Below are 25,616 nucleotides of genomic sequence, written 5' to 3'. Positions count from 1 at the left end.
GACGTTGAGTTTTCAATCGCTGAAGTCCGAAAGGAATCTGGAATTCCAATCGGCAGATACGTTCGATTTGCCTGGGTAGTATTCTGCTTGGAGGGAAATCTTGTGTTCTAAGCAGAACATCCAGAGTCTCCATGCTAGGTTGGAAAGGTCGGAGGATTTCGTACCTCCCAACCGATTGATGTAGGCCACTGCCGAAACATTGTTCATTTTCAGAATAACCGATCTCCCTTGAATTGAGTGCTTGAAACTCATAAGGGCGTATAGGCCAGCAGTAAGTTCTAGGAAATTGATGTGGTGAGATGACTCCTCCTGAGACCAAACACCACCCGTATTCTGGTCTAGGAAACAAGTACCCCAACCATGAAGGGAAGCGTCTGATTCCAGCACAAAATCCGGTTCTGACCCGAAAATTGCTTTGCTATTCCAAGCCTACAGGTTTTCCAACCACCAGTTCAGTTCTGCTTTGGCCTTTAAATCTAGGGTGATTCGGTCTTCGTACCAAAGTCCGGACCTCAGCGCCCTTTCTTTTATCCTTTGCAAGGCCCAATAATTCAGAGGGCCTGGGAAGATCGCTTGAATGGAGGAAGATAAGAGACCTAGAAGTCTTGCCAGTTCCCTTAGGGGAATGTCCTCCTGTCTTAAAACGTGACGGATCTCTTTCTTGATCTTCGAGATCTTTGAAGGAGGTAAAAGGAGAAGACACTTGGAAGTATCCAGAGTGAAACCCAGAAACTACAGTGATTTTGAGGGGGTTAGAATAGACTTCTCTTTGTTGACAATGAAACCTAGACTTTCCAACAGATTCATAACTGAATTCAGGTCAAGGCGAATCTGATGCAGATCTTGGGACATTATCAGGATGTCGTTGAGGTAAATAATAAGTCGTACGCCTCGTTCTCTTAGGAAGGAGGCTCCTGCTCTCATTACCTTGGTAAAACACCAAGGCGCGGATGAAAGCCCGAAGGGGAGCGCTTTGAACTGATAAATATGTTTTTTCCATAGGAATTGTAGGTAAGGTTGATGTATTTCCGCCATCGGGATTGTGAAGTAGGCGTCCTTTAAATCCAGTTTGACTAACCAGTCTTCTTTTTGAAGAAGGTCTCTCAGGAGATGTATTCCTTCCATTTTGAAGTGCCTGTAAACAAGAAATTTGTTGAGGCCCTTCAAATTTATAACCGGTCTCCAACCTTTTCCTTTTTTCTCCACAAGGAATAACGGGCTTACAAAGGTTAGAGAGTCCAAGGGGAAATTCTATTATCGCTCCTTTCTGGAGCATAGAGGAGATTTCTTCCTCTACTATCTTCTCTTTCTCTAATGAGATAGGAATATCCCTTGGTAGGGAAGTTTGAAACGGAGTTTGAACGAAATCTATCATAAAGCCTGAGTTATTTCCTCCCATTTTTTCGAAAAAAGTCTCAGCCTGCCTACCACCTTTGGAGGGATAGAAAGAGAAAGTAAATGAGGGGGACTTACTTGGAGGGTTTGACGAGAATGAAGCTCGTGATCTTGCTCCTCTTGCTCGATTTCCTCTACCACAGTTGGAGGTGTTGTAGTAATTATTTTGATATGCGCCTCTTCCGAAGGGGCGTGATCTCTGGTAGGGCCTCTGGTTAAAGCGGACGGAAGTAAGGCCCCTTCTCCCGGCCCTTCCAAAAACATTATTGTTGAATACTCTCTTTATATTCTTCTGGGCGTTATCAAGCGCTGTAAAGGTCGAAACGTACTTTCCCAATGATTTTAAAAGCTCTTCACCAAAGAGCAGTCCTTTCGGATTTGAAGAAGGCTCCTTCTCAGCCATATCTGAGAGTTTAGGGTCAAGTTTAGAAAGGATGAGCCTATGCCTTTCTGCGTTAATGCTTGTATTAGCATTACCTAGGAGAATGAGGGCTCTTTGACTCCATCCCCTTATTAAATCTATATTAAGGGGTGTACCTTTAAGGTAACATTCTTCTGCGGAGTCAAGAATTCTGCTAAGTTGTCCAAGCACATCCAGAAGGCGATCTTGGCACCCTTTAAAAGCTTTTTCTAGGATCGCGTCCAAGTCTAAACAGATACTTAATCAATTCCGGATCCATATTAGGGGCATAACATGCTTTTTCATCTATTGAGGGTCTTGAACACTCTGCCCTTAAAATATTCCTTGGCCCTCTTTCAAGAGGGAAGCGAATCAATTTTTTAATAAATTTAGACACATGTTCCTGTGGAGACCATTGCGAGGAATGAGGATGTTTTAGATTAAGAGGGGAGAACATCTCCTCTCCCAGGGGGTTTAGAATACTGTCCTTCAAAGAAGAAGGAGTTTCGTCCGCCTCATCAAAAATTCCTACATCCCCATCATCTAAATCCAGAACGCATTCGTCTGGATCCATATCATCATCATCATCATTATCCGAGCCCTCTGGGAAGTCTTGAGCACTTTGAGATAGTGAGCTGCTATGGGCATCCAAGGTATTTGGGCCGCGAAGGGCACCCGATTGTTGTGTGTCATACAAGACAACTCTATTAGTTGAGGTGCGAAGACCTTCCAAATATTTTGTGGTGTTATGACCACCAATATTAAAAGAGGTGCTAGGACCTCCCGTGCTGTTACCAAAACATAATATTAATGAAAGTATGGAGAGAAGATAATAAGCTACTTATCTGCTTGGAGCCGCATTTAAAAGAGGCTGATGGTTGCTATGTTTTGTGTATTACTTTATCTCAGTGTTCTTATTGGAACCTTTGTAATGTGATGCGACTGGCTTGGATCTGCAATTAAAAGTCATTGCATAATGTAGCCTCCGTTCTTGTAATGAAATCCTCAGGGCCTAGACTCAGGGGCCCGGCCACTGCTCACCCGTACAGGCCAGGCGATCCCCTGTTCAGAACTGCCTTAACTGCTCCACAGCAGTTCAAAGCAGCAGCATTGAAAGGCAGTCAGTGCTGGCAGCGAGAAGCCTCTCCCGTCTTGCCAGCAATATAGTTTCAGTGCAGCAAGTCTCCGGGTTGTCAACTTTGCAGGCTTGTATGAGTGCACCACTGTTCAGGTCCCCACGTTGTCATAGCAGCGATTCCCAAGCCCATCGCTAAGTTGCTGCTAGCAACCTCTTCTGACCCATTATCACTGCTCTCAGCAGTATTCCACCGGGCCACACAGCTGCCATGTTACCAGGCCACATGGTCCCACATAGCACACTTTGCAGGAACAGATACACTAAAATTATTCCTTTCTTGGACATCGAGGCAGAGAGGTTTGTATGTCTGCATAGAACCCACAGAGTAAGGCTGTATGCAGCACCAGGATCGTTGAGGATTGTGACCAGCTGAAGGAGCTCACCTAAAAGGCTGCCATCTTCAGGCAAGATAAGCTCCGCACCCTTGTTTTTACAGTTCCATTGATTGGCTCATATATTCATATGCAATTACTGTTTCAGGCAGTGTTGTGCGGGCACGATATTTTATAGTTTTGGTTGTGCTTTCTGAGATCCATTTTACTTTGAAAGTATTACTATCAGTGTCTACTAGTTTGATAGCATACATAGATTATGTTTCTTTTGATAAGGGCCATAATAACAGAGAAAGTATTAGTGGGTGGAGTTACGTTATTGTATGAGTCAGTGTAGGCTTTGTTATTATTCGGTAGTAGTAATCATAGAAGGTTGTGATATGTGGTGTATCATGGTATATGTTGGGAATTGTTAAGAAAGCAGTGTTTAGGGTAGTGAGGACAGTAGATATTAGGTAGTTGTAATCATATCAGGATGCTAATTGCATGTAAAGTGTCATAATAATAACAATGAAGTAGTAGAATCGTTATCTAGTCAAGGCAATCACCCTCTTTCTCTCTCTATCAAGGACTTGCGCGCTGGTGTAATGAAGGTATGTAGGTTCCTGGGGCAAGACCTGGATGACAAGTCAATTGATCTGGTGGTAGAAAATGCCCTCTTTAAAAACATGAAGGACAACAAGATGGCCAATTTTAGCAGTCTACCACCTGGCTACATGGACCAAGAAAAGAGCAAGTTTATGCGAAAAGGTATGAGAACAGTATTTCAGAAAATCCTAGGGTGGAACATTCACATAAGCCATTATTGTTTTCCAATTGTTAGTAATGTCCTCAAAGATGCAATGTACGATGTTTGTACTGAACATTATGCAAACTCTTGTTCTGTCATACAATTCCCCACTCCCTATGTGGTGTATGAAACTGAAGGAGTTCACTGAGCCTCAAATTCTTGGAACCAAGAAAATGTGTTGCCAAAATAGTAGGGATGGATAAAGTTATTAGTTGAGCCTAGTCAAATTGTTGCAAAAATAGAATTGTGAGATAAACAAATATTATATATTGAGAAAAGCTTTTTTTAATAAAAACTAGAACATAAATAAAGACAGACAAGATCTACATGGAATGTCAGTGGGATGAGAATGCTGTGCTTGGTACTGAAAAAAAATTGATATTTATGTGGAAAGTATAGATATACATGTATCACAAGTGAAAAGTACAGGTACAGTCCACATGTACCTGGCTATACAGGGGAGGTACATGTGGACTGAGCCTGTGGCTTGAGCCTATAACATGGGTTCAGAGCCTTTAACAGCTGGTATAGCCCTCAGAAGCGGGCTGTAAGGATATATTTTATTCTTACTTCCATTAGAAATGAGGCATAAAGGGCTCAGTCATCCTGTAATTATAGTAACAAATTAGACAAGTTTGCAAAAACACTTGCTATAATCACCCCACTTGCAAACCATCTTAAAGACTTAAACCCAGTGATCCAGCAAGTGCACTTGAACCTAAACCTGAGATTCATCTATCCAGTGGCCACGTTTTCACTGGAAAATCAGACCCATCACTGGCCAAATGTGGATGTGTGAGTCCTCCCTTTAGAGATAAAGAAAAAGGCACTGGGTTTGATGGGTCATCCTTAAACATCAGCAGTTCCACTTGTCACCTGTCTCAACTTCAGCTGAAATAAAACCACTGATTAGGAAGCAAAATAAGCTAAAAAAATCCACCAACGCCTGTAGCATAAACACCATTGTTAACAGACGCATACATAGCAACCTGCCAACAAAGATCTATTCAATATTTTCAAGGCAGCTCAATACCTGTGTATTCCCATTGATCATGAGGGAGTCGAGAAGAGGATACTTAATGCGTTTTGACCTGGTACACTACAGGAGCCACTTATAGCACCAGCCATATCACTGACAAGATTCATCATAGAAATGAAGAATCAATGTCCACTACATCACTGAATCCACCAAGGCCTTCTGAGTGGCTCTCCAGTTCCATGATGCCCAACCTCTATTGCACATCAAACTTGACTCTCACTCAGAGTAAGCGAATCAGAGTCAACACCCTTTATTACACATACCAGACCCTAAAAAAACAGGATCCATCAGAGCAACGGTGTCCGATCCTGCAAGTAGCTCAACACATTGCTTTAACATTAACCAAATGTTGTGCATTGCAAAGTTTTTCCTCTATTGAAGCCAAATCCAACTACCCTCACTCGTCATTCTGTATCCATTTTTACCAGAAGAGACTGGGGCAGATGACCTCTCAGCATCTGACAAACTCAAAAGTACAACTAGCTGAACTACAGATCAACAACATAAGGAACATACATCAGGCAACCCCTGTTTTTCATTCCTTTTCACTCAAGAATATAATTCTAGAGGTCAGCATGACATAATAACCAAAGAGAATATATTTGGACTACTAGAATCTCATCACAATCTGAAAGCCCTGAACACACATAGCTTGGAAGGGATTAAGTTCGTCGAGGAAGTCATTATTCCCAGAAAGGTGTTGGCAAAAGTAACTTGGTCTAGCTTGGAAATTATCAATTTGGTATAGATATACAAGGATATTTTTGCAACATGGGGAATTATGTCAAACCAATAATGATTGAATACCATTAACCATTAACCAGGTGGTATTACCGGCAGAGCGGGCTGCTCTTTTGAATATGGTGTATCCTGGTGTGGACCCTCGTTTGTTCCCGCTTGCCGCTTTTGCCCTGTTGCCGCTTCTCCCCGCTGCTGGCGCCATTGGACATCGGGCGCAGCAGCCGAGAGGGGGAGGCACTGAACCACAATCCCCAGGAGCCCTCACCAACTCCACGCCTATAAACGCGCCCAGAGGCGCTTTAAAACTACGTGGTATTACCGGCAGAGCGGGCTGCTCTTTTGAATCCCTGGTGTACCTTGGTGTGGACCCTCAGTTGTTCCCGCTTGCCGCTTTTGCCCTGTTGCCGCTTCTCCCCGCTGCTGGCACCATTGGACATCGGGCACAGCAGCCGAGAGGGGGAGGCACTGAACCACAATCCCCAGGAGCCCTCACCAACTCCATGCCTATAAACGTGCCCGGAGGCGCTTTAAAACTACGTGGTATTACCTGCATCGCGGGACGCGCGTGGGACTAGCCGGGCTGAGCCCGGGCAGAGGGCGGGCCGTCTGTGGCCGTCCGGGGCCAGACGGGGCCAGGCTGGGCCACCCCACCAAGGACTTGTTCAACAAAGCGACTATAATCACAGGTGGCCTGGATGTTTGATAATTTTAAAGGACTTACCTGATTTATGTTTAAAATATTCGTACAATGCTAATCCCTTAATCACAGGCTATTTCCCAAAACATGTCTATAAAATCGGATAAAGGGGGAAAGCTAGGATCTAAATCCACCAGTGGAAGTCTTATTGGAACTTTAGATAATCATATCACCCGGGTTACAGCTGCCCTTGTCCAGGAGATAGTGGATGTTGAAAAAAGGCTCTCATTTGAAATATTTTCCAAACGGTCCTCATTGGGTTCTATTAAGTGCTGCACAACCCCTGAGAATCGTTTAAGTCAACGCCTAATTGATTTAGGACTGCCAGAGATTAGCATAGGGTCAGACACACATAGCAACATCTCCCTGGGGAATAGCACACAGAACACACAGATAGGTAGCTCTACTCATGAGGAAAATGGGCTTTGCAAGATACCCCTCTTGAATAAACCTGCTTGTCTCACAGTTGAACCGATATCCACAAGTAATATATCTACAGGAAAAAGAAAGCGAGGAGGTGGACGACAGAAAGGTAAATGGGCAAAGATCCCCAAACTAGTGAATAAAGGGGCCAAACCTCTGGGTATACAAAACCACAAACAGGCTGATACTCCAGTACAGAACAACAAGAGGGAAGTCAGAGTTGTGTGGGGGCTCATCAGACACATTAGGAAGAGGGTACACAACCAGCCTCATTGGTGACTTTACCTACACAGCCCAATAAGTTGGCCCAGGGTGTAGGTAATCGATCTATCCTAGATCTACCCCTACAAAGTACCCCGCTAGTGATAATCTTGGGTAATGTTCCCCCTCTCTGTCAAGGAGAAAGAGAGGACTTCTTCCAGCTTAAAAACAAGGTCACATACTGGCTTTCCCGAAACACCGCAGGTGGCCATATGGTAGTACAGAACATAATTATGGCCCGTCGAGTTGCATGGCTAGGACACTCTAGGAAAACCAGAGAAGGTGACTGTATAGTCATAAATTTTAACAGCCCGATACCAGTAGCTAGGATACTCCGGGATGTAGAGGGAAGCACCTTGTTGGGGGGACAGGGTATAGAAATATTGCCCCTTGGGTTCTTCTATAGATCAGGACAACAGGGCGCTTTCAGCAACCAAAACCACATGAACAGGATGCTCGTTAATAAACCACCTCATCCCAGGGGACCAGGAGGGTGGAATATAATACCTATGAGCTCCAATGGAGTTAAGATGAGATGTGGACAGGGAGACTTTCCAGATGTAGAAGTCACAAATAGATTTAATGCTCTTGCGGGCCTTAATGAGGGTGACTGACTGGGTGGCAACCCGTCTAGTTATCCCCTCCAGGACGGCTTTAACATCTTGCCTGTATATCGTCTACCCCGGGTCAGTTTGGCGAATGGCTATAATAACTCTGTTGCAGCTATCTCTAACAACATTGCACCGTCAGTAGATGAAGGACCTTGTGAGGTTAACCACATTGGAACAACCAAACTTGATTCAACTATAAAATGTGTTCAGTTGACCATAGAGGATAACACAGCATTTAATGTTGTCACATGTTGTCACCTGTCTAGGGGAGAGGTGTGGCGCCGCGGCCAGGGCGCCTGACTCCGGAAGCTGGGGATAACGGTTCGGTCCCCGGTGCGGGCGGCAGATTATTCCAGCACCATGTGACTCTGGGCAATAGCTTGCTTAATCTTCCCGACGGCCCCCAGCGCCTAGAGACCCTTAGGGGTGATTGTGCGGTTTACAAATGTGGATTATTATTATTATTATGGAACGTCGCGGGCTATCAGGAAAGGTTTTAGACCCCCTGTGGGTGCAGTTTGTAAGCAAACACTCTATCATTTGTCTCCAAGAGACATGGGCTACCAACTGTAGTAATATCTCATTGGAAGGTTATAAATCATTCTGCGTTCCAGCAACAAGCTCAAATAGTGGCCGTGCCTCGGGAGGATTAGCCATCTTTACCTCCCTGGCATTAAGATGCAGCATACGGGTCTTTACCTCAGGTAACAGAAACATCCAGGCCATTATCCTGGGGAAAAAAGATAGTAGCCTGCGTGTGATAAATTTCTATAATGCAAGTAACCAGGGCGAGGGATGTAGGATTATAGAATTGCACAACGTTATCACCCAGTGCCGCGGAACAACAAGAAGAAACCTGCTACTTGCAGGAGACTTCAACGTACACCTTTGTGGCGATCCTATGTTAACCACTCTTGTGACCACGGGTTGCCACATGATAACGGGCCTACATTTCGAACACACTAAACAAGGAAATGCGCTGAACTGTATGCTGGATGAGCAGGATCTTTCATTCACTATGAGTATTGCACCACCACTATCTATACAGAAGGAACCTACTTATAAGGGCAGAAGTGCTGGGACTTTTATAGATTTTATTCTAGTTTCCAGATCCATTTTGAGTCTTATTTTGGCCTTCTGTATATTACCGAGCGCACACAGTGATCACAATCCTGTCTGTGTGCTGTTAGGAGGGAATCTAATGAAATTAAAGGATAAAGTCACAGGTGGAAATACGCTGCTAGCTATAAATGGAGGGCGACGCATTAAATGGAATAAGGTTACTCCGCCTGACTTCCTTGATAGACTCAAAAAAGATTGCACTGCTGAGTTCTCAACCTGTCCCAGCATTGAACAAGTAGGTGAAAGGGTTTTAAAAGCTTTTGAAATTATAGCTCTTCATGTAGGAAAGATGTTACAGGCCCCGGGGGGAAAAAATCCATCTGGCGACCCTAAATGGTTCTGTCATAGATGCTCTAAAGTAGCCAGAGACCTGAAGACGGCCCTTAAAACAATTCCAAGGGAAAGATCCTTGATTCGCACCCAGCGATTAATCTATAAAAGTGTGCTGGCGAAAAGGAAAAAGGAGCTGAAAAATTAGCTCTGGACGGAGCTCTTAGATCCTGTGACCCTGGGAAGTTGCTCAAGATTCTGGTCCACAATTAACCAATCACCCCTTTTAACGCCAGGGGCCAAAGAAGTGGGGTCAAATATCACAGAGGAAGATTGGGTGTCCCACTTTGCCACTATTTTTAAGGATAGTGTTACATGCCCAGTCCAACCAATAGAGGAGCAGGGGTTGGCCCCTATGGTGTTTACAGTTGTGGAATTGACGGAGGGAATTAATAACCTCTCAAATAAGAAGGCCCCCGGTCCAGATGGCATCCCCCCAGATTTATTTAAATCCTGCACCCCATTCTGGGCCCCAATTCTGACAGCAGTGGGAAACGCCGCAGCGGCTAAGGGATGTCCATCATCCTGGGGACTATCCACAATTGTACCCGTATTTAAGAAGGGAGACCGTAATAGTACACTAAAGTATAGACCAATCTCCCTAATTGATTCTATTGTAAAAGTTTTAGGGGGCGTTATACTTAAGAGGCTGACTCCCTGGGCGGAGGAGAAAGCGATAATTTCTGACATCCAGTATGGGTTCCGCGCAGGGCACTCAACCATAGCGCAATGCCTAAACCTTTACTTGATCTTAGGCAAGTACACCCTCTCACGCCCTGGCACTATCTACATGGCCTTCATGGATCTCTCATCGGCTTTTGACTGTGTCAACCGGGGAAGGCTGTGGCAATCCATGGAGGCCATGGGGGTAGAACAACAGCTGGTAAATTTTTTACAAGCTCTACACAGAGACACAAAGGCAAATGTAAGATATTCCATGGATCTGAAGGTAACAAGAAATGTTAGAACTAGTCGGGGGGTCAGGCAGGGGTGTATCCTGGTCCCCTTTCTTTTCAATCTTTACATAAACGACCTTGAAGAGACATTGGTTGATACAGGGGCAGACTACCCCTATGTGGGTCATCGGGGACTGCCCGTCCTGCTGTACGCGGACAATGCCGTCCTCATAGCCCGCACCCCGAAAGGGCTACAATCCTTACTTGACGCCTTCTATGTGTTTATGGATAGTCGCGACCTATCTATAAATATTACAAAATCTTACGTCATGCAGGTGGGGAAAGGAGTAAAAAAACAGTACCCTTTTATGGTAAATGGCACCAGGGTGCCTTTGTGTACCTCTTTTTCCTATCTTGGTGTCCATCTGGATCATCAGCTGAACTGGGCCTCTCTGCTAAATAAAAAAAGGGGGAAGGTTATAAGGGCAAACCCAGCGCTCTTTGATTTCGCTGCGAGAATGGCAACAGACCAGTGGGGGCGATGTTGAAGGTTTATCGCGCAAAGAGTGTTTCGATAGCCAGCTATGGAAGTGAACTATGGGGATACTGTATCCTAGAGGGCCTCCAGGTGATTGAAAATAAATTCCTAAAACTGCTCTTATGTGTCCCACAGGGGACACCGAATATGTCCGTGCATGAAGATACTGGTATGCCTTTTATTAGTGACACCCTGTCCATGCGCCCTCTTATTTTTTGGCTACAATGCTGGCTCAATAAACAGGTTGGTTTAACCCATAGTCTCTTAAAAGAGACAATGAGCCTAGATTGTATGACCAAGATTCCCTGGATGAAATATCTTAAAACTAGTTTTGGGAAGGAAGGTCGCTAGGACTTGTTTTTAAATCCGGAAGGAATTAACAGAAATGATGTAGCATATATAAAACAGTCCTTCATTACACAAAAATTAATGGACAGGCAGGAAAAGGACCTGTTGAAGCCCAATGTGCGCCTCCATATGATGCTCAAAACCTCACCAGGTGAGGAACCATATTTACTCTGGCCACTAACAGCACATGAGCGCTTTTTATTAATTAGGTTTAGGTTTAATTTGTTTCATGTTTTAATTGCAGTCCCTAAGGGGTGTCACAGAGGGACAGTGTTAGCACCCTGTGACTGCGACAATTTGTCTCCACAGGATCTGCTGCACTTTATATTTTTCTGTAAATATTATGAATTCCCTAGGGCTTTTTATCTTAAACCTATTTTAAAAAGATTGCTATTTGTACAAGCTCGCCCTGCCCTACTATATTTACAGTTGTTAAAATCGGAATGTATACCCTATGTGATCGGTTTTTTAAAAAGTTCAATGAAGTACAGAAAATGTTTGGATACATAGAATTGTATAAGTAAACCTCTTAAAGACGTTCCTTTTTAACATGTGATAGATGGATTTTAAGGTTATGAAATATTTGTTTTATCCATTGTAAATTAACATGTTTTTTCCTTTTTTTAATTTAATGCTTGAAATATATTTTGTTTTATGAACTTTTATGGTTTTTGTATGAAAAAAAACGAATAAAGTACTTTTGAACTTGATTGAATACCATTAATCATTTGTCACCAACTAATTCTCAGGCTCAACTCCCACATCCAACACCAAGTCAATTCTGAAAACCAACCAATGCATCCTATTACTTAAGTTAATCACCAATTAATTAACAAATGGAGCTCACAATCTGGAAAGTAGGGCTACATAAGACAACACTGTAACCAGAAAATTAGCTATCTTTCCAAAGCAAACCCATTTTAACCTTACTGCCTAATAGCTCGGACACCCTAAACGCCCCAAAAAACATCCATACCATAAAAGTTGAAAAAAACATGTCTCAAAACTGTCCTTACAGACAGCTGTTAAGCCTCCAGTAATTGGGTTAGCGTCTGCCAAGAAAGGGGGCTGCATACCAAACTCCCTCCCCTCTCCCTAGCCCAACCTTCTAACATCCTCCTCCCCACTTCCCCCGCTGACGGGGTGTAACCCCACAGAAGTTTCCCCATGAAAGCAATGCCCGCCAATTTCCTGGCAATGGTAACTTTAGACAGGCCTCTCTCAATGAGGTCCAGAATAAACTGAATCACATCTTCAGACTGGCGCCAGACCTCAAATCGCTTACAGGCGCCAGATGCCAAGATATCCCTCCAGGCCAGATTATATGCTGCCCACGTCGATGCCGACAAAGAGCCTACCACCAGTTGTAGCACATACTAAATATGATCCGGCATTGGAGTGGGTGTCCTGACCATCTCCTTTGCCAGCCCTCGGAATCTCCCCCACTGTGAACGAGACAAAGTATCAGCTATCTCATTGTCCACACCTGGTATATGCAGTGCCCTGAAAGCAATGTCATGTCTGATGCAACCTAGCTCAAAAACCCACAGCAACTTCAGAATTTGCTTATCTCTTGCAGACAACCTATTGATGATCTCAACCACTGCTATGTTGTCAACTCGAAACAAAACTTTCTTGTGTGCCAACTCTTCACCCCACAGCGTTAGTGCCACCAGTAATGGGAAAAGCTCATGGAAAGTTATTATACTCCCACCATCCTTCCACTGCTGTGGCGAACTGCTCAGCACACCACCTGCCCTGCCAATAAAGAGCAAATCCATTCCTGCCTGCTGCATCAGAAAAGATCAGCACGCCCCACTGGACGTCCTCCTCCCTGGCCAATGGCACTCCATTAAAAGATTGTAGAAAAACTGACCACATGCGCAAATCCTCCTTTACCCCTGCTAATAAGCGAACATGGTGGTGAGGTAAATGATGTCCACTAGTGCCCGCCCCAACTGCCTACAAAATGTCCTCCCTGCCCTGACCAACCTGCACGCAAAGGTAAGATGACCGAGGAGCACCTGTATGTATTTTACTGTCACTTTCTGCTTGGACAGCATTCCATCCAACAGTTGCAACATTTTAACTTTTTTGTCGGCTGGCAAGTGAGCCCGCATTGCCGCAGAATCAATTTCAATCCCTAAGAAAGATAGAGCCGTATAGGGACCCATTGTCTTCTCCAGTGCCAACGGCACCCTAGGTCATCCATGAGCTCATGGAAAGTGTCCTAAGCTGTCTGGCACTTCGTGGAGTCTGGTGAACCGACAAAAAAGAAGTTGTCCAAGTAGTGTGCCCCAATGTGTGACCTGTGTGCTGCATAAAGTACCACTGCAAGAAGGTGCTAAAACATTCAAATAAAGCACACGACATAGAGCAACCCATCGGTAAAGCTTTGTCCACATACCATTTACCTATGAAATGGATACCCAGAAGATCCCAATCATCTGGATGAACTGGAAGCAACCGAAATGCCGATTTGATGTCACATTTAGCCATCGCTGCAGTTGCGCTTGCAGTCACTACTAGTGACATGGTCACGTCAACTGAGGAATATGAAACTGAGGCTGCCTCCTCATCATTAAAATCATTAACGGGAAACCCCTCTGGCTGTGGAAGATGCTGAATTAGTCTATATTGACCCTCCTTTTTTGGGCACCACTCCGATTGGTGAAATAATCAAATTCTCAGTTGGCCAATCATCAAAGGGGCCTGCCATTCTCTTTTCACGCACCTCTTTGTTCAGTTTGTCTTGCACCACTTGTCTGTGTCTAAAGCCGATTTTAGGTTATCTGCCCACCGCGTCTGACGTGGCCCTTGGTAACTACAATAGAACCCCTCTGTGAACCCCTCTAGCAGCACCTGCTTTGCCCTCAGATCCCCGTACCCCTGCAGGCCCTCCTCATACTTCACTAACCTAACGCGTAGGAGCCTTTGGGCCCAGCACCCTAAGGCCCTTTGCCCCCTCCTTATATTCTGGTATTGCTGAGCTTGTCCTAATGTGCCTGCGCCTGGCTGCTGCCATTGCTGGCCTCCCTGGGCCTTGCTGCCCCAACATTTAACCAGGGGATGGCGGCCGCTACACTTTGAGCACTCATGCTCAAACCTACAGTACTCTAACACGCACAGGCGCCTATTAAAGTCCCAGCATGCCCCTCCTGCCCCAGATTGTGTCGTGGCTGCACCTCCCACCCTTCCCCGGGTGGGCTTCCCCTGAAAAGGCCGGTAAACCAAAGGCAAAAACCAAAAGCAAACCGCTAGCCGTAAGGAAGGTGTTACTACCAGTCGCAGACCCCATCATGTGCTGCCACAGATCTGTGTCCAGTTCCCCCCACTTCGCTCCCGGGTCCCAAGCCATACGGGCCCGAAACTCCTCATCATATTTAGCCCAAGCGTAGCCATCCCCCTTAATATGTGCCTTTCGAATTATGTCCATGTACTTATGCAGCGCTCAGGAAACTTTTCGCAGTAAACACTGGCGTAAATTAAAACCGATGCCGGACAATTTTCTATGGTCAACAGCCCGTTAGGTCTCTTGGCTAACTCATATTCCTCCTCCTTAGAGCCCTCCTTAGATCTTACTTCCCTGTGTATAAGCTTCAGCATTTCCACGTATTCACCATTCCAAATACAGAACTTAGTTGCCAGCATTAAGTGAGCCCCCAAAGGCTTTGTCACTCCCATATATGGCAGTTTCATAATTTTCATCTCTTTACTCTCCAAAGACTCCTTTCCCCCCTGCTGCCTCTGTATTCGTCTGGCTCTCTACCTTGGTGCCCTGCTCTACTCCCCCGTCCCCTGTTCCTACCCTGTATCCTTAACATATCTACCTCTGTGTAATCTCCCTTCAATCTCTCCCCCACCCCCGCCTCCCCAGTCCCCACAGACGCCATTTTAGGTTTGGCCTGTGTCCTACTAGTCTCACCTGGCTCTAAGGAGAGTGCCCCGACGAACACCAACCCTCTTGTCACTAGCTCTGTGTGATCCACTGTCCGAGGAGCCCTCACCGAGGGGCTGTACTCTCTCCTGGATCCCGACGCCGGTGCCCTTCTGTGTGGTGCCACCGCCAATGCCTGCAAAACACTAGAAGACACATGAGAGGGCCCACCTCCTCATTATCCAGCAATTCCCCTTCTTCGGGGCTATCCTCATCGTTTTCCAACACAATAGGCTCCTCCACCTGGAGCTCATCATTAACAAAATCCACACCACGGGCCCTACCGGACCCAGCATGCCCTACCGGACCCGGCATGCACTCCTTGCGGGGGAGCCGACTGTACATGCTGATACTCCCCCATGTGTAGACCTCTCTAAAATTCCATCTTCGCTGGCATGGCAGACCACCTTGACCTGCTTACTGTTGGGGCCAGTGAGGTCGTACTGGACCTTTGTGCGCTGGCCGCGACGGGATCCCCCGCCGGTACGGGTTGCAATGTGCGAGGCTCCACCTTCCCTTCACCTCAGTGGAATATGGCTGCTCCCTGCCCTACCGAGTCCGCTGCGCTGCAACGCTTTGTGCCCTGAAAAGAAAACAGTTGGGCAGATGTGCTAGGTCCCTCTCATCTAAGTGCTGCACCTGCACCCTGTCAGCCCGGGTCACCGGCCTACTGCCCCTTATCTGGACCAGTCTGCTCTGACCTTCCAACCCATACCAAGAGGGGGAATCCCCCCCTTTGTCCTCCCCGCTTCACTCCAACATGGCTTCGACCACAGCAGAAGCGGGGCCCCAACCTATGCCCCCCCCCTTTCTCCTTTGCTTCCTAGCCCCACCCGAGGACCTCCCCCATCACCATCCCTTGCCTGTGACCATGCCGTCCTGCTGACCTCCCTCACCCTCCCCCAGGCCCCTGCAGTCCTGACAGCTCCCCGCCGCAACCACTCACCCCTTCCGACTAAGAAGGAAAGATGTCCAGGCCCTCCCAAGCCGGGCCTCCCACTGCTGGATCGAGCTCGCCAGAAAACTGCGCCCGGCCCCATCACCCCAAGCCAGGTCCCATGGCCCCAAGTTGGAGGCTCCAGACTACATGGGGGGCCTACTCAGTCGGCCACTGCTCCCCGACTGAAAGATACCCAGTGGTGCCCCTCCCCTCCACCCACCTGGGCCCATTCCCCCTCCCCCCTGGAACTCCCCCCATTGAACACGTCCACCCCTTCACCGAGCCTGGGAGCGAAAAAAGGAGAGGGCTACCCAAATTCCCCTCAAAGCCGGCCTTCAAATCCACCACAGAGAAAGGCTTTCTCTCCTTGCCCCGTTCATGATACTGGGAATCTCCCGTCTCTCTGACGCCAGAGATAGGCCGGCGGAAACTGGGGTTACCCAGACCCCCCACCCAGCGGCCCTGCTCCTCGGCGCGCCCGCTAGGGAATCCCACAGCTTTCCACCCAGCTGCTTCGCCCCTCCCTTGCAACTGAACGGGCCGTGCAGTAAACATCCTTCACAACGCGGTCAAAACACCGCGGTGCCATTACGGCGCATCCTTTACAACGCATGTCGTTACCACGACTTGCACTGGAGGGCGCTCTAGACTAAGGAATAGTAGATTTACTATTCCAACACCTTCCCTACTGTACGTAGGCTGGAGTTGGAATAGTAAATCTTACTGTTCCTAAGTCCAGCACCCTACAGCGCAAGTCGTGGTAATGACTTGGGTTGTAAAAGATGCGTTGTGATGTACCACGATCATTTTGATTTTCGGTGTAACATCATACATCTGGCTGTGCACGGTCCCAGCGGCAGGCCACTGTCTCCCCCTCAGGTGAAGCATGTATAGCCAACGAGGCCGCATGCCTCCCGCTGCCCCGCCTCCCACCTCACTTCCCAAGTGCAGCGTGAGCGGAGCCAGCCCTTTCCATGGGCCCGTGGCCTGCACTGACTCCTCTGGATCCACCGCCGGATCCGCTCGCTTCTCCAGAGATTCCCCGTCCCCATTACTATACCACCCACTGGCCCAGTGCCCTCCCTGCCCCCGATCCACCCTGCATACGCTGGGCCGCCTTCTTACCACGTGGGCGGCCCCATTCACCCACAAGGGAGATGCGCCAACGTTTAGGCGAGGTGCAGGTGGCCACCGTTGCCGCAAAGCCTGCGGAAGCCTGTCAAATCCATCCTGCCCCCCTCGCTTAGCAACCGGAGGGCCTTCAACACACGATAGTCCTGCATCGCCCAGGTGAGAGAGCCTCCGAATATAATATCGTAAATAATAACGGCTCCAAACTACCCTGCCCCTGACCTGCCTACCAAAAGCCACTAAACCCCTCCAAAATACCACAAAATGTTACACTGCGCCTAAGCTCCCTGTCACCAGGTCACCAAACCAAAAATGGTGACCGGGAGCAGAAGCCAAAAGAATTTATAATTGGGCTCCCTTTGGGCTACAAAAAATGAAAGCCCAAAACAAAATGGCCCGGCTTGAAGCCTGCCCCCCCCCTCCTAATCTGCCCAGGGGGGTACCTTCCTGAGGTCAGCTACTCCCCCCAAACCCCGCTTGTAAGTGAGGCCGTGCGCATTTCTTTTTTCTGCATTACACCTCAAAACTGAAGGTGTGTCCCCGTCACTGCTGTGAAACCCCCTGCAGGTGGGGCACAACAGAGCAGGCTTCTTAAAATGGCTTCCACTCGCTGCCAGACTTTAAATTTTGCACAACGGTTTTCTACCTAAACTACAGTAATTACTTCTGGAACTCTACGATCTTACTCCAGTCTCCCATTAGGAAGCCACAAGGTGACGACCCTATCACGGCAGATAGGGTTAAACACTGATGTGTAGCATCGCTCAGTAACAGCCCACAAAATCTTGGGATGTTACCTGTATGGTATTTGTTACAATGCCATTGTGAAATTGACAGCGTCATCTACCTGTGCACAGCCCTTTATCAAAGTGCACAGAATGCAATGCTCAGATGTACGACATGCTCATAATGTTTCCAACGCTCCACAAAAAAACACTTTTATGGGTAGGTGTAATGTTGTATGTTATTGTATGCAGTCTGGAGGTCGGTTTTTGAAATATTAAATATTTTTACCATTTATTTTAGATAGCGTGCCACATTATTTGCAGTGTTTTGTAACTGCAAGCATGTACTTGTAACAAGGAACTCTAATGGTTTGATATAATGTATTATAGTTATAGGTCTTGCATTTTAGAAACTTTGACCTATTGGTATTGTAAATAAACACAACACAAAATAAAAGGCAGTGTCATTTACTATGCCAATTGCTCAAAATCTGACAATTGCAAGACCTATTGATTAGCAAATGCTTGTCTTTTTTTCCTGTCCGTCACCTCAAGGTGTTTCCTGTCAGCGGCTTGCAGTCAAAAAAAAATAATCAGGCCATATATAGGGAGGCTGGTCTGTTGTCCTTACTTCGACAGGCCCGCAGCCCCATCTGCCCATCAGAGTAACTTTCTGGCAGTGTAACCAATGAGCCATTGCTATAATAAAGATCATGGTCCGCTCTCACTATAAGTAGTGCCAGCAAATCAAAGATTTATCTGTCAGAGTACTCTGCTGTGTTTGTGGCAGAATAACCCATCCGACAAACTATGAACATGGCCCTTAGTTATCAGTCACTCATTCAATAATATTGTCTTTTATACGCATTTGATGTAATTGTAACCTTGCTTTTCTTTGACTGTAGTATAGAATGTTTATATAGTTTAGAAGAATGTTTAATAAAACTTCTCAACAATATTGAATCCTCGTATAGCACCCATTTGTTTCAACCAATCCCATGCTTGAATTTCCTCATGGAGCCACTTCGTGCATTTTTATTGGCTTTGTCATATTACTTGATCCGCTCTGTCTGTGTCTTGCAGGGATCACTGGCGACTGGAAGAACCACTTCACAGTTGCTCGAAGTGAGAACTTCGACCTCGTTTATCAGGAGAAGATGAAAGACCTGGCAGCTATGTTTCCCTGGGAATAAAACGCAAGAGTGCAAAGCGCCCTGAAAACATACCAGGGATAATCTGCAACAGGCGAGCCTCTTCCCACGCGACATCTGACAAAATCAAGGGTGCTCAGACTTGAACGAAGAAGGTTTATGCAGACCTTCAGAATAACCACAGACTGCAAAAATGATGCCCTTTTAGATTGAATGCATGTACATTTATTTTCTTATAATATTTAAAAACACAGTATCGATCCGGCAAGTTTGGACCTTAATTAAACACCTCTGGGTTTACGAATCTTGTACTATTTGCTTTTGTTCTGGAAGATGCAAACACAGAATCATGAAACTGACTACATTAAGTAGCATAATTTACTCCCAACGGATTGTTAATACCATGAACATATATGGCTTCATAAAAATGACATAGAATGTGTGTTCATGTAAAGGAGAACATTGAGCATCTTCACGGTTTACTAATCCACGAAGTATCATTTTAATAAATCAAGCAACATTTAGGAAATCAATGTAGCTGTACAGTCTGTGATTCAAAATGCACCCGTTTTGAAAGGCTAATTAACTGTAAACAAATTGCAGAAGCAGGATGGAAAAAATAGGAAGTCCCCCTAACGAGAAAGAGAGGAGAAAGTAGTCTGAACAATATTTTTAAAGCATGGCTCTCTGTCTGAACTACCTACAAATCATCACTGAGAAGTATTTAACGCTGCTGGTGGCCCTGCGACAATCGTTTTTGGCATACCTCTCCCACCAATGACCACCTCCATGGATTCTCACTATCCCCGTCCAACAGTGCCACTCATCTTTCCATAGCCCATCTTTCGTGTACATTTAATTTTTAAAGTGTTGTTTGTGGTTTGCTTTACAATTGAATCATTTTTAGCAACTTTAGGAATAGATAATGAAAGACAGAGAAAACAAACATAACTTTCTAACCTACATTATGCAGCTTGCATGTAGTTCTTTGATCCCAGTTCATGAGTCACTTCAACATGAATGAAAAATACATCTAAGGCTTTATTGTTAACTTAGATGTACATTCAAGACGGATTTTGGGGGCACATGCATCAAGCATTTTTGTCCTCGCAAACAGGTAGATTTGGAGAATTCTCTTGTTTGCAAACGCAAAAAAAATGCTTTTCAGATGCAACAAACCCTATGTTACGATTGGGTAGCCTGTTACCAAATTGCAAAATAGGGCAATTCGCTATTAGGAAGGGGCGTGTTTCGTGCGTACCTTCCTATTACCCAATCGCATCGGTATGTAGGAATGTTTTGTGACCAAAATGCAGTCGTGAAACATTTGCATTTTACCACCTACTTTAAGTAGATGGTAACCCATCTACAAATAGGAAGGGGTCCCATTGGGACCACTTTTCCTTTGTGAATTATGTTACAGCCTTTGCTAGCGGACTGCTCACCCTGACAGCCGCCATCTCCTAACTATTCAGGATCGACCAACTGTTTTTGAGTCCTACCCAAGGTAATTTGTCAAATTTCCCCCACCTCACAGCATAGTTGATTACCCACGGGACAGTTTTTTAATGTCTGCCTTCACTTTACAGGCAGTCGCGCCCTCGGACGAGGCGCCTTTTAATTTCAAGCCGTCGTCCCGTCCCACATGCTGCATCTCTCCCTTTGAGGTAAATTGCCCTTCATCCGTCTTTGTGCCCGAAGCACGCCTTTATTTTAGCACTATGGCTCATTATTGTTTGATACCCACAGGTGCCAGACCTTACGGTTAACCGCGTCTTCCTCAGACGCACCGCAGGAGCTCACCCGCCCACCCGGCTCGGTGAGTCTTGGAAAATTCCGGTCTCACAACCCACTGATCCCCACACGCCAACCCCAAACTCCACCACCGCCTACGGTCACGGTTCTCACTCATTCGCCGAGCTATACGAACAAGGCTTCCAGTTGGAGCCCACCAACCGCCGACTAGCACAATCACTCTTGTCATCACCGATAATACGATTCGAACCTTCTCACGGGGAACCATCACGTCATGCCTGTAGTTGATCGACTGCTCATAGCCGGTTCTTTACCCCCAAATCATCACACCCACTTCCAAGCTCATTGCCTTCACTCTCTGTAGTTCACTGGCACACCAGTTCACTTTTGAGTGTTGAAAGAATGCGTACATGGATGACATGTCTAGTTTCTATTGAAAATGTTTTTCCTTTTTCTCCATTTCTCTTCCTGTTTATTCCTGCAGGCTTCGACACAGCTCAGGCAATAGCAATATTATTAGTCCTGAAGATGATCCCAGTACATAATTGGAGCTAGGGATCGAAACGTCACGTCGACTGTTGTAAACAGAACTGCATGTCTTTAATCTACATATTAAGTGCAGTCACTGTTTGTGCATGCTTATACAAGATTGCATTGTATTGTAAGCTGCCATTTGCTCCAACCCTTTTGCCTGTTAAAACTCTTTATTTCTTCTACTTCCTTCTTGACTTGGTACAGGCTTGTGCCCAGTCCTCTTGATTCATGTTCTATCCGTTTATTTTTCTAAAAAATCCTGCAAATAAATCCTTGTCCGGCTGGACATGTGAAATTACGCCATAGTTCTTATTTAAGTCTATGATTGCCATTTTCTGAAAGTATTTGATAAGCTTAGGACCTTTGTTCTTGTTAAAATACAGCCTTTTTTAAGAGCAGACAGTTGTCCCACGGACCACTGCCCACTCTTAAAAAACAAGCATTTCCAATGCATCGGTCTTGCCTTTGAGACCTTGTAAGTGTTTAGTATTCCTTTTATTAGAAGGCACTGGCTCCAAGGAATTGTAGGCACTCTGGAATAGTCTGTTTCGGTTCCTTGTGTCCACTAGGCAGTTGAATAACTCTGCATCCAAAACTAAGCAAACTTACTACTTACAGAATGTAATCACAGGACGCTTTGCTAAAATGTGCATACCTGCTGTGCTGTAATTATGCTAGACGGTGCTGATCATGCCAACAAATACGTTTAATAATGCTGAGGACGCATTGCCATTTAAATAAATCACAATCTGGATGAGAAGGAAGTTTGGGAGCTACAATATAGCTAAGTATTCGTTTTATACCAACAAAGCTTGGTTTTCACATCTGTAACTTTAAAGATAAAGAGTATTGCTGTTTCGGCTACACCACACAGGCCTGGATAAATTTGAATTAAGAAAACCAAAACATCAAATATCCCTCATATGATGGTTGCACAGGAGCGGCACACAGAAGTAAATTACAGCGTGCCACAAAAACTAATGCCTTGCAAACATACTATAGAGAGGGGAGAAGTGCCCCTCATATTGAAGCATCTCGAATGAGTGGAGCAAAGCCTGCCTTTTTCATCAAAGCAGAGCGGCATGGCTGGAAAAAAACACAGTGCACTGGGCTGGGGGCAGCTACGAAAATCTAAACAACTATCTTCCCGCTTTCATCTCCCTACTCGAGAACTCGAGCCATTCCAGCGCACAGACAATAATACAACAGGTAAGAGGGGAGGCATACTTACAGCCCCACAGCTATCCGAATGTGGCGCTCTGCACTGAGGAGACGCGTTAGGAAAAGGGAGGAACTTCCTTTCAAGTCAGGGGAGACCAGAAGGAATATCGCGACAGAGGTGTGAACATTGCAAATTCAGCTTGGTAAGCTCCGTTTTTCTCTGACCGGTGTACGGGACTCTCCATGGTGCACGGGAGCCCACCCACACGCGAGGTGCCTGACTTCTGGACTTTGCGCTTCCTTTTTGGGGCCTGCCTACAACCAGGCACGGGCGCCTGACTTCCGGGTCGCGCTGCTTTCTCCAGCGAAGTGCAGAGTAGGCTCCCACCTTTAACTGAGCACAACTGCAGGCTGGGCTCCCGCCTCAAGGAACACAGAATGCGGGGTTGGCTCCCGCTCAACCACAATGCAGGGGGCTCCCGCTCACAGAGTGGCGTGCTTGTGACTGTGCACTACTTTAAAACAAGCATTTGCAATGCAATACCGCTCGCATTTACGCAAGACATATTGCATTACAAATGGGAGTGCAGGCGTTTAAGAAGGCACAAACGGGAGTGGAGGGGTGATGGGGGCGAGAAGTGACGAACTGCCGGAGGGGGATGGAGGGGGACACAGCACATAAAATAGTGTTTCAGTGAAGGGGCCAATAGCCAGGGAAGAATACAAATGACATGTTGGCCATTAGGAGGGGGGACTAAGAAGCCTAAAACCAATCAGAAGGCATCATTTAGGATGTAAGCCAATCAAAAAAGATGGGCGGAGAGTGAGCAGAGCTTCCAGAAAGCTTCCACGCTATTGTATATACTGCATGTCTCAACGAGACAGCGCAATCGCTGCCTGGGCGAGACCTAACGAAAATACATTTTTTGCACGGGCTGCATTTAAAAAATAAATTGTTTATTTAAATGCAATCACAGTCACGGTGGTCTGCTGACCCCAGCAGGCCACCATCCCTGTGATTTTTGCTATTTCTAGGGGATCACAAATTGTGACCTACCTCATTAATATTCATGAGGTAGGTCATTTGAGATCCCCTAGGAATCACAAGAAGTGTTCAACACACTTTCATTCATGCCATTTTGTGATTTCATAATTGTGAATCGCACGGATTCGCAATTAGGAATTCGCAAAACAGTTTCTTCATGCATCTGACCCAAAGTTCTTTAAGTTTGAATAGAACTACTGTCTTTTGTGTCTAATGGCTTTCTCTGTTCTCCATCAGACCATGTTCATATCAAATTTACTGTATCATGTTGCAACCTTAGACTATTGTGAGATTCAAGTGGGGACTCATAAAGCATCTTAACTATTCTTTCATTAAACCATTCAAAGTCGCAAATTCACTTGACTAGCCACTTTTCTATTTTATTTAATGTAATAGCCATTGTAAAGTGCTAGTCACAAAATAAACATCTTAAAATAAACTAAATAGGTAGCATAGCAGCCAGTTGCTGCAGGTGCGCAACCTTTCCCTCTATTGAAAAGGACTGTGCAGCAGAATAAGTGGACTTCTATTTTACGGCAGGTCCTTCCCATTGCCTAATCCAGACCCCAGACGTTTAAAACCTTGCAGCAATGTATTGTCCCGGGTCCCTAGGCCCAAAGTTGTGCAGCAGCAGCCCCACTACGTCCATCTGCACTAGAGCTGTCAATATTTAAATTGAGCCAGCCACAATTGCTTGGCACAGGCACTTAATAGTCACCACTGGCACCCATGATGGTCTTCCACATTGTAGGGAACATGAGCTGAAAACCACCGTAAACAGTAGTTTTATGTTATGTTATGTTATATTAGCAGTTTTTCTAAAGCGCAACAGCTGCCCCAGCAAAGGGGCGACCCGGCGCTACCAAATCTGAATAACACACTGCCCAGAGGAGTCGTCATAGCTATAGCTATATTGAAGGGAAGAGGAAGGTTTTAATGGCTTTTCGAAACGCAAGCAGGTACTCCATCCCATGAATATGTACCGGCAGAGAATTCCAGAGCCTGGCTGCCAGATATCGCAATGAACGACCTCCTACTTTGCAAAGTTTAAACCGCGGGACAGCTGCCATCTGCTGTCCCAGCGAGCGCAGTTGTTGGTGGGGCACATACTGGGTCAAAAGATTGCCCAGCACCTCCGGGCTCCCCGATTTTAAGATCTTGAAAGATAGGCAAAGAGCTTTGAACTGGATCCAGGTGTCAATCGGTAACCAGTGCAGCCTTTGGATAATGGCCCTGACCGAACACCGACGGGGGAGTCCCACCAGAGTTCTGACTGCCGAGTTTTGAAGCTTGTTTTCTGAGGCTTTGAATTGCCAAAGTCCATTAAGGGGAGTGAAAACACCCTATGACATCGGCACCAGCCTCAGCAAGCTTTTTTTGGGGCGTAAGGGTTTTCGGGGCGGGGTTCAAAAGAGCCTTGAAGTATTTTCTCTGCACGAGGCCCTGCCCTTTCAAGTCCCCACCTCTCCTCATACTGGTGAGCTTGTTCTTCAAGTTGGCAGGCATGGTGATGGATAGTATTTATGTTGGTGTCATTGGCAGTGCTTTCAGTGGAAGCAATTCCTGACAGGACCCTGGGACTTTAAAAAATATATATTTTTTACAAATTAAGCACTGATACTGTCCTCTTGCACGCCCAACTTTGGCCAATACAATGTTTGCATCTCCATCCAGATAGCTGTCAGACTACAGCAATGTAAGGAGTCCTTTGTCATTATTTTAAACCCACAGACCATTTTATGACAGGAAACCTAGTGCTCTGCAAGCCAGGGTGTTGTATATTTACATGGTCGGACTGGGACAGAAAATAGGCCTGGGCATCAAAATAAAAGAGGCCACCACTCTCAGAACCGCAGACCAAAGTATGAGGGCATGCACCAGGGGGAACATGAGTGGAGTTCTGGACTTTTTGGTTCCGTCCAGAGGTGTCAGGGAAAACACCCGAAGACCCCGGAGTTCAACCTGTCTCGGTGCACAAACAAACAGAAACACGGGCTTCTCGATGGTGGCGTCAAAGACCAAAGGTTTATTACTGCAGGGACACAGAAGTCACAGAAACTGCACACGGGCAGTGTCTAGGAGCCTGTTCAATTTGTACAAAGAGGGTTGTTCCTTATATACCAAATATTCTGCTCGGGGCAAATTCTTTACATGTTACCACAGTTCTAAACATTCG

At 46.0% G+C, this 25,616-nt stretch overlaps 1 protein-coding gene across 3 annotated transcripts in view; it reads left to right on the top strand.

Annotated features, from left to right (window-relative positions):
- The window catches only part of LOC144770348 (sulfotransferase 2B1-like), a 302,234-nt gene extending 282,989 nt beyond the window's left edge, over window positions 1–19,245 (top strand). For all 3 annotated transcript variants that reach the window (XM_078654809.1, XM_078654810.1, XM_078654808.1), the window contains 2 exons: window positions 3,835–4,015; window positions 18,878–19,245. In XM_078654809.1, the coding sequence (XP_078510935.1) occupies window positions 3,835–4,015; window positions 18,878–18,987 (291 nt within the window). In that variant the 3' untranslated portion in view covers window positions 18,988–19,245. The remainder of the gene's footprint in view (window positions 1–3,834; window positions 4,016–18,877) is intronic.
- Window positions 19,246–25,616: the final 6,371 nt, after the last annotated feature.

The sequence above is a fragment of the Lissotriton helveticus genome, chromosome 7, assembly GCF_964261635.1.
Source record: "Lissotriton helveticus chromosome 7, aLisHel1.1, whole genome shotgun sequence".
Taxonomy (NCBI): Eukaryota; Metazoa; Chordata; class Amphibia; order Caudata; family Salamandridae; genus Lissotriton; species Lissotriton helveticus.
The sequence above is the reverse complement of the archived record's forward strand: the minus strand, read 5'-3'. Positions and strand labels throughout refer to the sequence as shown.